Here is a 13,365-nt window from a genome sequence, read left to right as displayed (position 1 = left end):
CCATCATTTTAGCAGGGTGACATAATTTTCTTCATCAGTATGAGTGTCCATAGTGCGGAAAGTTTGTTTTGAAACCCTTTTCTCAAATATTCAGAATTGATATGTCTCAATATGCAATCTTTTTGACAACACAATAATTTTAGTAATTTGAATACAAAATAGATTTGATGGAGTTGGCAGTTTAATAACAAAAGGGCACCTTTTTATGAATTGATCTGGAATGTTAAAATGTTAAGGAACCCTGATCACATTCCTGAACACCCACCAGGACGCTCATGAGTTCCTGAGCCAGTGTCTGGACCAGCTAAAAGAGGACGTTGAGAAAGTCAATAAGAGCTCGAAGAGTGAGCCGGCAGCGGTTGCTGCTGTGTGGGAGGAGCCACAGCAGTTTGCAGCACGATCCAGAGATGAGACTGACTCCTCCCGCATCTACACCTGCCCTGTGATTGTCAACATGGAGTTTGAAGTGCAGCACACCATCACCTGCAAAGGGTGAGTTCTTTACCTGGTTAACGTATATTTAAAAAAACACATTTTATTGTAAAATAATAGAATTTATGTAAAGAAACAATATAAATGTAAGTCTTAAACTGCAGTATATAACATTCACTGACTGTGCCCCATGTTTATTTATAGTTGTGGAGAGGTGGTCACCAAACGAGAGCAGTTCAACGACCTGTCTATAGACTTGCCACGCAGGAAGAAGACCCTTCCTCTAAGATCTATCCAGGATTCGTTGGACCTTTTTTTTAGGGTGCGTATCCCCACATTGGGAGTCCAATAAAATGTCACCTAGCGTAAGCTGTAGGATTATGGTTTACATTTGTTTGTTTTTGTTTTTTCAGATGGAGGAAATTGAGTACTCCTGTGAAAAGTGCAGTGGGAAGACTGCAACAGTGACACACAAATTCAGCCGACTTCCTAGGTATGCAATACCGATTTTTGCCTCTAATTGAGACTCAGCACTTATAAAGGTATTTTAACACTAGAAGCACCCTACTTATAGTGCCGCTGTCTTCGGACAGGGACGTTGTTCGTTACACGTAACGATTGCTAGATGGCGCTTCTTGCACGGAGCTAAAGGCAAGGTCGGAAAATGAACATTCGTCAATCTGTCATTCATTTCCGTCTTGTTAGTTGATTATTTCATTAGAACGTTTGTTGTCCAGCCCTCCAATCATTCAGCAAAATTAAACGGATTATTAACAGTGTTGGGGTAGTTACTCAGACAAAAGTAACTTGTTACAAGTTACTAGTTACTTCTAAAAATTGTAACTAGATTACTTTACCAGTTACTGCATTTGAAGTGTCAGAAATATTAATCTATCAAGCATTGCACAGTCAGTCGGTGAACAAGTTTAAGAAAGCTTTATTGCTTGCGGCCGGCCCACAAGGAGACAAAAACATCACACGCCATTGTGCTACAAAGTTTGTCTGGTTCACAAGTCTTCAAGTAAGACTATTTATTGGTGAGAAGTCTCCTCCCCTGCATATCAGCTGTCAATATGATCGATCCCAGTGACAGAGTGCGCGTGCACGTGGAAACTTACAGAGTTCTCTGACCCTAGGCTTGACCATATGATTCACTCAGCACAGATAAGGTTAACACATTTATTGCACCTCTAGCATACTAATGGTCAACCTAGGTCAGTTTGTCTGCGTAAGCCTCGTGTCATCTATAGATCATGTGGGGAGAGGGTTTTCTGCTGGCAAGGAATGCTGAACAAATGTCTACATTTGGACTAAGGTAGGCAATTAAAAAAACCTGTAAACCTGACATGCTTGATACAAATTTTGAACTGATTAAAGTGAGAAGGCTGAGAAAGAGGAGGAAGTCGGTTACAAACGTTGAGTTAAAATAGGATACCTGTATGTCTCCCTGAATGAAAGAATAATGAATGTAAATGTTTTCTTGCTAAAGCTTTCAAAACTATCGTATCCGGTAAGGGGTAGCTAGGGGGATATCCGGCGATTCCTATGAGAAAGAGTTGCCCCTAAGGTGCAAAAAACAATTTATGGCCCAGTAAAAGATATTCGAGTAAACTGAGTAACCATAATGTTTAGAAACCTTGATTTAAACTGGTAATAGTCAAGGGTTCGGGCAATTGGGTTGGTCAACAAATTATATCAACACGTGTGGAATGACTGGAGTTGTTGTTACACTACAAAACAAGGCTGTTGGAAAAATCATGTTAGCCAAAGATGTTAAAGATTTGACGAGCATTTGCGTGACTAACCTTTTCAACAGACCTCAGAAACAAAATATACTTTGTAAAATATCTATGTCCTGTCTAGTTTTCACTAAAATAACAACAATGTGACAGCAAAGAGTAGGGGCCTGCATCTTAGTCTAAAGTAAATTAGGACTCATGACCCGTATGATTTATCTTAAAACGTGCTGAATAAACAGTAGATGGATATCTGTAGATAATATAGATAATGCAAATATTGTGTTCTGGTAATATAAAGCTGAGACAGTAAGGTCCTGCGTACTGCCTACACTTCTCGAGACAGCTGTGTTTGCAAAAGCTGCCTGGGAGGGACAGACAGGAAAGGACTAAGTCTCAGTTGAAAAAAGCTATAACAAATAGGAATTGGAGTCAGATAAACGAGAAGTATTGATATAACACACATGATTCTGAAGCAAACCAGAGGAATCGAGCCTGAAATGTGGGAACTCGCGGCTATTGCGCAACTGTTCCAGATGAGGGCTCGAGAGGTGTGTTGTAAGGGAGGGGCTGAGCAAGGGTTTTCAGAGTGAAGGCGTCGCCCAAGTTGTGTGTATATCATAACTATGACAAAAAGGTTGAATTAATGAAGAATGTTATAATTCTAAGAGAACAATAATTTAACAATTTGATAAAAGATTTGTAAGAATTTTTTTATAAAACGAATCAAGAAGGTTTCAATGAATAAAATGATCAAAGTAAACTGCATAAAACAAAGACAGAACAAATGTGGTAAAAAAGTATTTTACATGCTGTTCTCTGAACATTACAGACGCTGATCCGGGCATTTGGACCCCTGTTGCTTGAAAATTGATAAAAGGAGCCTGTGGCAATAGAGCTGCGTCTATTGCGCAATCATTCGCATACTCACAGCTGGGAGAAAGAGTGACTTGTACAGGCGGGGCTGAGCAGGGTCAAAGGGCGCCGCCCAAACCAATGTGTGAATATCATATTAAGGATAAGGAATGGAGACAGATCGAATAATTGATATTAAAAGGATCAATGAAAGATGGGTTAAAACTATGTAACGAGTATGGAGCGGATAAAAAAGAGAAAGTTGATATTCCAGGGGGACAAGAGCTGACTTTTAGAGTTCGATATATGCCTATTTCAGGCATATATGGGTCTGGCTGTTTGAGAATAGAGGGGAAGCCTCAACCAAACTTGACTTGAAACATGACGTAATGAATGACGTTATGAATGTTGGACATGGTAAATTGATGGACTATGTATGTGTGTGTGGCTGAGAAAATGTGGGCACACTGATTCTCAGTCTAGTTAAGAGAAAACGGCCTAAGTACCCGTATAATTATTAACAGACAAGCCTAAACTGACAACATGGCTGATCACACACGGAAAATAGTAAAGGACGAGTATGAGCAGATAGAGTTGATAAATATGGAAAGGTTTAACATTGATGTTGAAGGAGACATGAAATGCTGTTTTTGGATGCTTTTATATAGGCCTTAGTGGTTCCCTAATACTAAGTATCTTTCCCGAAATTCAGCCTTGGTGCATAGTTACAGCCACTACGAGCAGTCCTTCAATGAGCTTTCCTCAAAACGCGCTGGTTCTGTGTCTGTAGCTTTAAATGCTAATGAGGAGGAGAGGGGCAACATGCGCTAATGTTTACAACGGATGTATTGCAATGGCTCGTAGCCCCCGTTGCTGTAAGATGCCTCGAATTTAGCCATTCTCATCTGATCACCCTGGTTTGCAGAAGTGCACACTAAGTCATTTCAATGAGGAGAAAGGCGGATATCGCGAGCCATAACACCAACAGCAGAACGGTTATCCAAATAACAAAGAAGGGTACAACACTCGCGTTACAGCGTTTGTATTCACACACACACACTTGATGCCATTTATCTATACATTAGCAACAGTAACTCAGCTGTTAGCTGCAGAGCTAATGTTACAGCCACATTCTAAGGGTAGCAAGCTAGGTAACCATATACAGTAAAGCAACAAAATGATATAGCGTTAGTTAACTTACTTGTCCAAGGTTTGTAGCTTGACCAAGGAGATATAGTAATGATCCAGAATTTAATTTCAGCAAGGCCAGCTTTGTGTTGGCTCAAGTTGAGGAAACAGTAGTGGCTGAAATGTTTGGCGCAGACATACAAAACTTTGGGAAGTTGTGTCGGCGCATTACCAGCGAAAATACAATTAAGATACTGGTTGTGCAAAGGCTCGGATGAAGGCACTAAAAAAAGATTTTTCTTGCATTTGTACATCCAAGCACTGAGCAACTATTATGCTTTGTTTGTTTGCTCACCATGATGTCTCTCCAGGAAAAACCGATATCGCACTCGCCCTTGCACGGTGGTAGCTCAGTTTCTCATGGGCGGGCCAGATGATCTGGGCGGCCAAAGCAGAGAGAGGGGAGGTAACCTTCCTCGTATCTACCTCACTTGGAGGAGATTTTCAAACAAAGCGTTTGAGCCTTCATTTTGTCAAAGGCGAAGAAGAACACCCAGGGCTTTGTTTAGACCTATCGAAAATTCTAGCCACTGGGGGACCAAAGGCAGGCTAGGGGAACTCATATTAATGTTAAATAACCTCATAAAATGAAGTTTTCATGTCATGTCTCCTTTAACACATTAAGAGTTTTTACCCAAATCAACAGGATAGCAGCAAAGAGGCTAGAATGCATCTAAATTCTCAGTCTAAGGTTAGAAAGTAACTGTAAAGATAAAATCTGAAAGTGAATTTGAGAGAATGCTATATAAATGTCTTACATTCTGCTCTCTGAAAATTACAGACGGAGAGGCAAAAATCTGGCACGAGTACAACGAAAGGGTTTACACAAGCCCTATCTCAAAATGTTTATCTAGGAGTATCAAAATAGAACAGTGTTTTTGTTGCATGTGCAGAGAGTTTTCCCGTTCAACAAGACCACTGCCACATAAATGTTAGCCACATCATACATGATTATGTAACACCAGGTAGAGACACACACAACACAAGAAGGTTTTGTTGAATGATGGAAAATACTTGCATATAAATAAAATACATCTTTGATTGGTTATGCTCTAAATAAGTGAAATGCCTGCATCCACCACTGTAAAGTCAGCTGAGCACTATTTTTCTTGCCGCATAGGTAACCCATGATTGTGAAGTAGGGCTGGGCGGTATGACGGTATGTACCGTGCGACGGTAGAAATGTGTCTACCGGGAGAGATTTGGCTATACCGTTTCAACCGCGGTATACTTTATACTATATTTTTGTATTACACGTGTCAATTAAATGTCTGGTTGTTGTATTGTATGTAAGCCATCATATAAATCGCATTCTTGTGATATTCAGAATTGTAGTTTAACTTCTATTTGATTTGCTATTTTCGTTTGACCTGAAGCACATTTGCGCTGGTCTGACGGAAATTTCAATGTGGAGTGTATTCTGTCTAAGCGGACCACATTCATGCCGATGCTAATTACTTATATATTTGATGTCCCATTCTGCAGGTAACCAATTCGATTTGTTGTTCAAGTTTTCTGTCTCGCGCTGTAAAATGATTGTATTGAAGTCTGTTTTTATTGAACCAAACCTGCCCAGTGTGAACACACTTGGTTTTTAACACTAGAAGCCAAAAATATTAGATTTTCGTAGATGTGTGTAATATCACCCAGTATTTTTGTATTTTCAAAATCCCAACGGGAAAAGCTCATTTAGGCCGAATCCCAATACTCCCCCTTACCCCTTCCCCTTAACTTACCCCTTCCCCTTGGCCCTCGAAAGGTAAGGGGTAAGGGCTACATAGCCCTAGGAAATGGGACGCCACTTGGTTACAGGTACGTCATCTAGCACGTATCGATATCTCCAAAGCAAGTAGCGTTATGCACTGATATTAGACGAAATTCGCTGCTAATGGAGTTTGCTTAGAACTGTAGACATGCTAGTCAAAGAAATGCGGGACTGTTGTGCAATTCAGAACTGTAACATTAACGTACCAAACAAGCGATTTTTAGAAACGTTTCAATTAGGAAAATGGTTGCAAATATATATGTTCATGGCTGTATATAACACAAAACAAGACTGTCATAATTTTTTTATCAATTAATTAAGCCGATAATATAACATTTATCGGACTCTCTGGATGATTTGGTCACCATTGTTGCCGGTCGCGCAGTTTTCACATAGCCCTAGGTTTCAAGTAAGCTCCCGATCTTACTTGGTTTTAAGGGGTGTATACCCCTTAGTCTTAGCCCTTCCCCTAGCTCCAAAAGAGTATTGGGACACCACTAGTATCTCTTACAATGTACTACAAAATAAAAATATTGTTTGTTTAACATGCAAATCATCAGAGCGCACTTATCACTGCCTGAAAACTTGCAGCATGCGAACTTACGTAGAAGCTGATTGGGGAACGTTGCAACAGAGAAAGATTTTGTCTTGGCCGGAGAAGATAATGTCATTCGATTTGGATGTGATTCTTATAATGGGCATATTCATTTTTCAACCTAGCGCGTTAGCATGAGTGAAGTAGGGCTAGACCAACATAAGTTTTTCAGGTGGTAGGCTACATCATTTTCGACGTCGAACTATGAAAAATAAACCGTTGTTGGCAGAGTTTGCATTCAACGTTTTTCGAGTCACCCGGTACTTTCTAAATGTAAATGTACTTTAATAAAATGCCGCCATACCACAGATGTCTTCGCCATTTTGACTAATAACACCGACAAAGTAGGCTATGGCTGAGTTTGTAGTTCTGCAGCCAATTGTGCTTGTGCCGTGTGCAAAATACCAAAACAAAACCAAGCGCAGATTAACGAAAGGGAAAACAGTAAGACCTTTTCTTTTAAATTATATATTTTTAGAGTTGGTTTATTTGTCTTAAATAATATAATCTACAATTTCTGTTGAACATTTCGTTAATTCAGCAATGATGACACAAGCGGGAATCAGATCTCACTGCCATATGGCAGCTCGACTAAAACAATCTAAGTCAACCAAGAGCATATCGACCAGAAAATCGACTGGTCGACCAAGTGGGGACAGCCCTAATATACACAGTCCTGTACATATATATTTGCAACCATTTTCCTAATTGAAACATTTCTAAAAATCGCTGCAGCATGTCTACAGTTTTAAGTAAACTCCATTAGCAGCGAATTTCGTTTGATATCAGTGCATAACACTACTTGCTTTGGAGATATCGATACGTGCTAGATCAGTGTTTCCCAAAGACTGGGTCGCAACCCTTGGGTGGGTCGCAAGAGATTTTTTTGGGGTCACCTTGTCACGATCTGCATCTCTGCCAGTGGCGATTTCTTAAACAAATTAATGTTCAAATATTTATTATTGTGGCAACATTTTAAATGCGTTAGAACACGTTCATATCGAAGAAAAGTTCATTCAGAATCAGCTACATATATTAACAGGTCGACTGACTGATTTCCTTCTCATTCATTCCCGTAGCGCCACAGTGCATTTCCATGTTGAAGCTCAGCTTCCATGGACTTCAATGGGGCAGTTTTGAACAGTTTTTTTCAGTGCTACAAAACTGCGATTATGTCCCGCCCATGAACGCTCAGCGTTTCTGGCTGTGAATGGAGGAGTGGGCTGGCCTGGACGCTGGGCTTCCGCGTGATGATTGGAGGGTCTGTCGAAAGACTGCATCTCCTTTTGATTGACAGTAATTTTTTACTATAAAAAGTAGGGATGGGTATCGTTAATTTTTATCAATACCATTTTCGAGACTGCTTAACGATTCGAGTCTTTATCGATACCACTATCGATACTTTTCTATTTCTTAAGTAAAACAGATGTAAAATAGAACAAGGGGAACGTGTTGCTCTCAGGAAGAGGCTGGCTAAAAGGAGCATATATAGGCACAGTGGATCTTAACTCTGGCTAAATCTAAATCTGTCCACTACAGATTTACTATCCACAACCTGGATGAGTAACTTGACTGTGATTGGTTGGTTAATGAAAAGTGACATTGTCAAGCTCATCGACTTTATGAAAAGTTGAACACGTTTCAACGAAAGGCACCTGGTATAGCTAAATGACCAGCTAACCAAACCCAAACCTTCCTTATCTTATCCCTATTTTCTTTTGTCTCTGTTTTTGTTTAATACGATGCTTAAGCATCCCACAGAGCCATGCTCGCGGTGACTATGTTTTGAATGATCAGCAGCGAGGGGCGGGAGGCTAGTCTTTACTCACACACCGTGCTCGTAAATAATTTTGGCAGTTCGCGCACACCAAATTTTAGGGGCATAAGCGAGTGAAATAGTTGCACTGTTGAGCCCTGAATTGGCTTATTATTGTCAACAATGGAGACTTGCTACGAAGTTGAGGTGCGCTCACCAGAGGATTGTCCTGCAAAGGCAGCTGGACTTGTCACCGTTGCGACTCGGAGACAGTCGAAGTAGCGTACTGCATTTTATCTTTATCTGATGCACAACGTTGAGGTGCTTGTTCATCGCAGTTGTTTTCCCCCCTTACAATAAATTGCTTTAGAACATATATTGCACTTTGCTTCGTCTTTATGTTTGTCTTTAATAAAATGTAGCCAAGCCTTTGACCGTTTCGTGCGTTTTGCCATCGTAGCTAGCAACAAAAAGGATAAATGAAGCGAAGTAGCTTGTGAGGCAATTAAATTCTTCTTCGTTTAGTTTAAAGGCGGCTGGCATGCCATTAATTGAATTTAGTCATTTTATTAGCCAAACGTTGTATGTTTGTGCACCAGTGATTTGATTTAAATAACATTACTTATTTCTCGAGGCAAAAAGTCAACGTTACATTATATTACTTAGTCTCGATAGCGGTATCGATAAGCTTGGACCTTATTGATATTCGGATTTTGAGAAATTTGGAACCGGGTCCTTACAGAACCGGTTCTCGATACCCATCCCTAATAAAAAGTCACTGAAGCTATTCAAGTTCAGTCCCATTGCGGATTCTGTAAGTGTAGTCGAAAGACAAACTACTGCAACCTATTTCTTGGTATTTGCATGGCGAAGTTGCTAGCAAATTTTCATCATACATTTCATACAATTATAGCTACACCACATACCTTGTTTCAGTTTACATTTACATTTATGCATTTAGCAGACGCTTTTATCCAAAGCGACTTCCAAGAGAGAGCTTTACAAAAGAGCATAGGTCACTGATCATAACAACGAGGTAGTCCCAAACATTGCAAGCAGCCAAACATGAAGCATACATTGTGAAAAAACTAACTAAACAAGTGCCAAAGGCAAGACCCATAAGAGCATGCAGTTATACAAGTTACAAATTAAAACAACATGAACCACAAGAGGTGCAGGACTGTACCTGTAGTAGAATAATCAGCAGTAAAATATTTCACAGCGAGTATAAGACTAAACCTCGTTATAACTAACCTACAAGAGCAACAAGTCACTCAATAAGAGTCATTGTGATCCTGGAGGAAACTAACATCAGGTCCATCCAAGCATTCCTAAGTGCTGTGTACTCCTGGAACAAGTGCGTCTTGAGCCTTTTCTTGAAGGTGGGGAGACAGTCAGTGTCCCTGAGAGACAGTCAGTGTCCCTGATGGAGGTGGGGAGCTGGTTCCACCATTGGGGGGCCAGGCAGGAGAAGAGCTTGTGTTGGGACCGGGCGGTCTTAAGCGGTGGGACCACCAGGCGGTTGTCTGAAGAAGACCGTAGGTGACGGGTGGGGGTGTAAGGTTGCAGGAGAAACTTGATGTAGTCGGGTGCAGTCCCGTTCACTGCTCGGAAGGTCAGTACCAGAGTCTTGAATCTGATTAAGGCGTTGATGGGTAACCAGTGGAGAGATATGAGGAGCGGGGTAACATGGGAGCGTCTGGGTAGATTGTAGACCAGGCGGGTCGCTGCGTTCTGAATCCTGTGAAGAGGGCGGGTTGCACATGCTGGGAGACCGGCAAGCAGCGAGTTGCAGTAGTCCAACTTGGAGAAGACCAGTGCTTGGACTAGCAGCTGGGTGGAGTGCTCAGACAGGTATCTCCTGATCTTCCGGATGTTGTAAAGGGTGAATCTACACGACCGGGAGACCACAGCAATGTGGGCCGTGAGGGAGAGCTTGTCATCCATGGTAACCCCAAGGTTCCTGGCAGAGGATGAAGGGGTCACCGTCGCAGATCCCAGGGTGATTGAGAGGTCGTGGGAGATAGAGGGTTTGGATGGGATGATAAGAAGTTCTGTTTTGGCGAGGTTCAGCTGGAGGTGGTGCTCGGTCATCCAGGCGGAGATGTCGTGAGGCAGGCCTCAATCCTAGCTGAGATCCCCAGATCAGTCGGGGGAACGACAGGTACCGCTGCGTGTCGTCGGCGTAGCAGTGGTAGGAGAAGCCATGGGAGGTGATGATTGGTCCAAGTGAGGTGGTGTACAGAGAGAAGAGGAGGGGTCCAAGGTCGGTGCCCTGTGGGACACCAGTGGAGAGCTGGCGAGGGCCTGACCGTTTGCCTCCCCAGGAGACCTGGTAGGATCTTCCCGACAGGTAGGTTGAGATCCACTGGAGTGCAGTGCCAGTGATGCCCATCTCAGAAAGTCTGGAGAGCAGGATCTGGTGGTTAACTGTATCAAACGAGAGTTTAGGACATGGAGAAGAAAAGTTATGATGGAGGGGGAGATGGTTTGAAAGAGAGGGGATAGGATCAAGGGGACAGGAGGTGGGGCGATGAGAGAGAATGAGATCAGAGATATCTGCCTCGGACAGGGGAGAGAAAGAGTTTAGACATTTAGTTGGGTCAGCCATGGGGAGTGAGAGGGTAGGAAAGGGTTTAGGAAACCGACTGCTAATGTCGGCAACTTTTTTCTCAAAGAAGGAGGAGAAGTCGTCTGCTGTCGGTGGAGGAAGGTGTTGGGGGAGGTGGGTTAAGGAGGGTGGAAAAGGTAGAAAAAAGTTTGTGGGGGTTTGAAGCGGAGTTCATTTTGTTCAGAAAGTAGAGGGTTTTAGCACCATTTATGTGAGAAGAGAAGGATTTAAGGAGGGTGATACTTATCAAGGTCCAGACCTTCTTTGGACTTGCGCCATTTCCTCTCAGCTGCCCGAAGGGTGGACCGTTCTTCACGAATAACATCCGATGAAGTTAAAGTGGTTAACAAGGAGTATGTGGCAGTGTTGGTGGGGTGGGACGAGAACTCGTCAATGGGAGGGAGGGAGGATGTTACGATAGAGGAGAAATGGGAGGGACATAGGGAGCAGAGGTTGCGCCGGAAAGTTACAAGGGGAGGTAGGAGGGGTTGGAGGGAGAGAGACAGAGAATTGGATAAAGTAGTGATCAGAAATGTGCAGTGTGGTAACAGAGGTTAAGTCAGTGATACAGTTACGTGTCAGGACGAGGTCTAGCTGTTTGCCGGCCTTTTGGGTCGCCGGTGTGCTCAGTAGCGTCAGGTCGAAGGAATTCAGGAGAGACAAGAAGTCGACTGCCTGCGTTCCTTGGACTTTCAGGGGGGTTCCATCATCCGGGAGGACGCTGAGGAGCATGTCCAGCTCCTCCACAAAGTCGGCTAGCGGTCCTGGTGGGCGATAAAGAACAATAAAGCATGCTTTGGTAGGATCAGTTAGCATCACATAAGGGTGTTCAAATGATTTGGCAGTAACAGACAGTGGTGTGGATGTGTATTTAATATGTGGGGAAAGAAGCAAACCTGTCCCGCCCAGTTGAGCGGGGTGAGTGAGTGAAGGAGTGGTTGACGGAGAGAGCACTGCTAGTTCTGCTAGTTTATATACCCTTAGTATAGATAGTCCACATATTTAAATTCTAGGTTCCTATACGTTTGTTGTATGCACCTTCCTGACAAAGCAAATTCCTTGTCTGTGCAAACTTTCATGGCGAATAAATCCCATTCTGATTTTGGTCAGAATTTGGCGTAAACAACATGAAAGCATGGATCCATCCTGCCTTGTATCAACGGTTCAGGCTGGTGGTGTAATGGTGTGGGGGATATTTTCTTGGCACACTTTAGGCCCCTTAGTACCAATTGAGCATCGTTTAAATGCAACAGCCTACCTGAGTATTGTTGCTGACCATGTCCATCCCTTTATGACCACAGTGACCCCACATCTTCTGATGGCTACTTCCAGCAGGATAATGCACCATGTCACAAAGCTCAAATAATCTCAAACTTGTTTCTTGAACATGAAAATAAGTTCACTGTACTCCAATGGCCTCCACAGTCACCAGATCTCAATCCAATAGAGCACCTTTGGGATGTGGTGGAACGGGAGATTCGGATCATTGATGTACAGCCGACAAATCTGCAGCATCTGCATGACGCTATCATGTCAGTATTGGACCAAAATCTCTGAGGAATGTTTCCGACACCTTGTTGAAAGTATACCACGAAGAATTGAGGCAGTTCTGACGGAAAAAGGGGGTCCAATGCGGTACTAGGGAGGTGTACCTAGTAAAGTGGCCAATCAGTGTGTGAAGTGTGTAAGCTGTTTTGTAAAGCAGATAAAAGCAACTAATTAAATTATTTTTGCATGTATTCAAACATGGGTCTAACAAATTATTAGCCAATAAAATCATCAATGAAAATTGACAATTTATGTATGTAAGGCGAATTAGTGGATACTCAAACTATAGTTTGCGATCGGTAGGTCTATAGAAAGAGCTATTGAAATTGTCTCATAAACATTCAAGGGTCTTATGGGTCCAGTTATCCTGACAAAACAGTTATTGTTCATTTATTGACAGGACACGGTCCGAGTATTGCAAAAATGAGAGAAGTGTAGCCTATTAATTTTGAACTTTTAAGATAGAAGTTACAATCTGTGCTTGCTGTCCCGTTTATCCTGATCTCAAATGTTTGCTTTCTGAACAATAAACTGGACTGTGGCTTTAGTACATCAACACGAAATGGGGAAAAAACTCTATGCTAGTTTCTAATTAGGCTGCTGCTCATTGCTGGTGGAGTTTGACCGTCTTGTTCACACTTGTAGTTTGGTTGTAGCTCCTGGATCTCTGGGTCCGGACCAAAACATTTCATTTTAGCCTGTAGTCTTGGTTCGCTAAAAGAGCAATCGCATCAACGTTTGTTTTCATCAAACCAAACCTACCAAGTGTGAACACACCCTTAGATGCAGACTATTTTATTTACCACTGCTCTAATCTGCCTCCACCTCGGCTAGGCTACTAAAACCACATCTCTGTTATCAGTGTTTCCTTAAGGATTT

The 13,365-nt window shown here is 42.3% G+C and overlaps 1 protein-coding gene across 3 annotated transcripts in view; it reads left to right on the top strand.

Moving 5' to 3' along the window:
- Positions 1–13,365, top strand: part of usp37 (ubiquitin specific peptidase 37) — a 159,241-nt gene that overhangs the window by 94,939 nt on the left and 50,937 nt on the right. For all 3 annotated transcript variants that reach the window (XM_047046776.1, XM_047046774.1, XM_047046775.1), the window contains 3 exons: positions 269–492; positions 637–754; positions 846–925. In XM_047046776.1, the coding sequence (XP_046902732.1) occupies positions 269–492; positions 637–754; positions 846–925 (422 nt within the window). The remainder of the gene's footprint in view (positions 1–268; positions 493–636; positions 755–845; positions 926–13,365) is intronic.

The sequence above is a fragment of the Hypomesus transpacificus genome, chromosome 23, assembly GCF_021917145.1.
Source record: "Hypomesus transpacificus isolate Combined female chromosome 23, fHypTra1, whole genome shotgun sequence".
Lineage (NCBI taxonomy): Eukaryota > Metazoa > Chordata > Actinopteri > Osmeriformes > Osmeridae > Hypomesus > Hypomesus transpacificus.
Note: the sequence above shows the minus strand (reverse complement) of the source record. Positions and strands in the feature narration are given on the sequence as shown.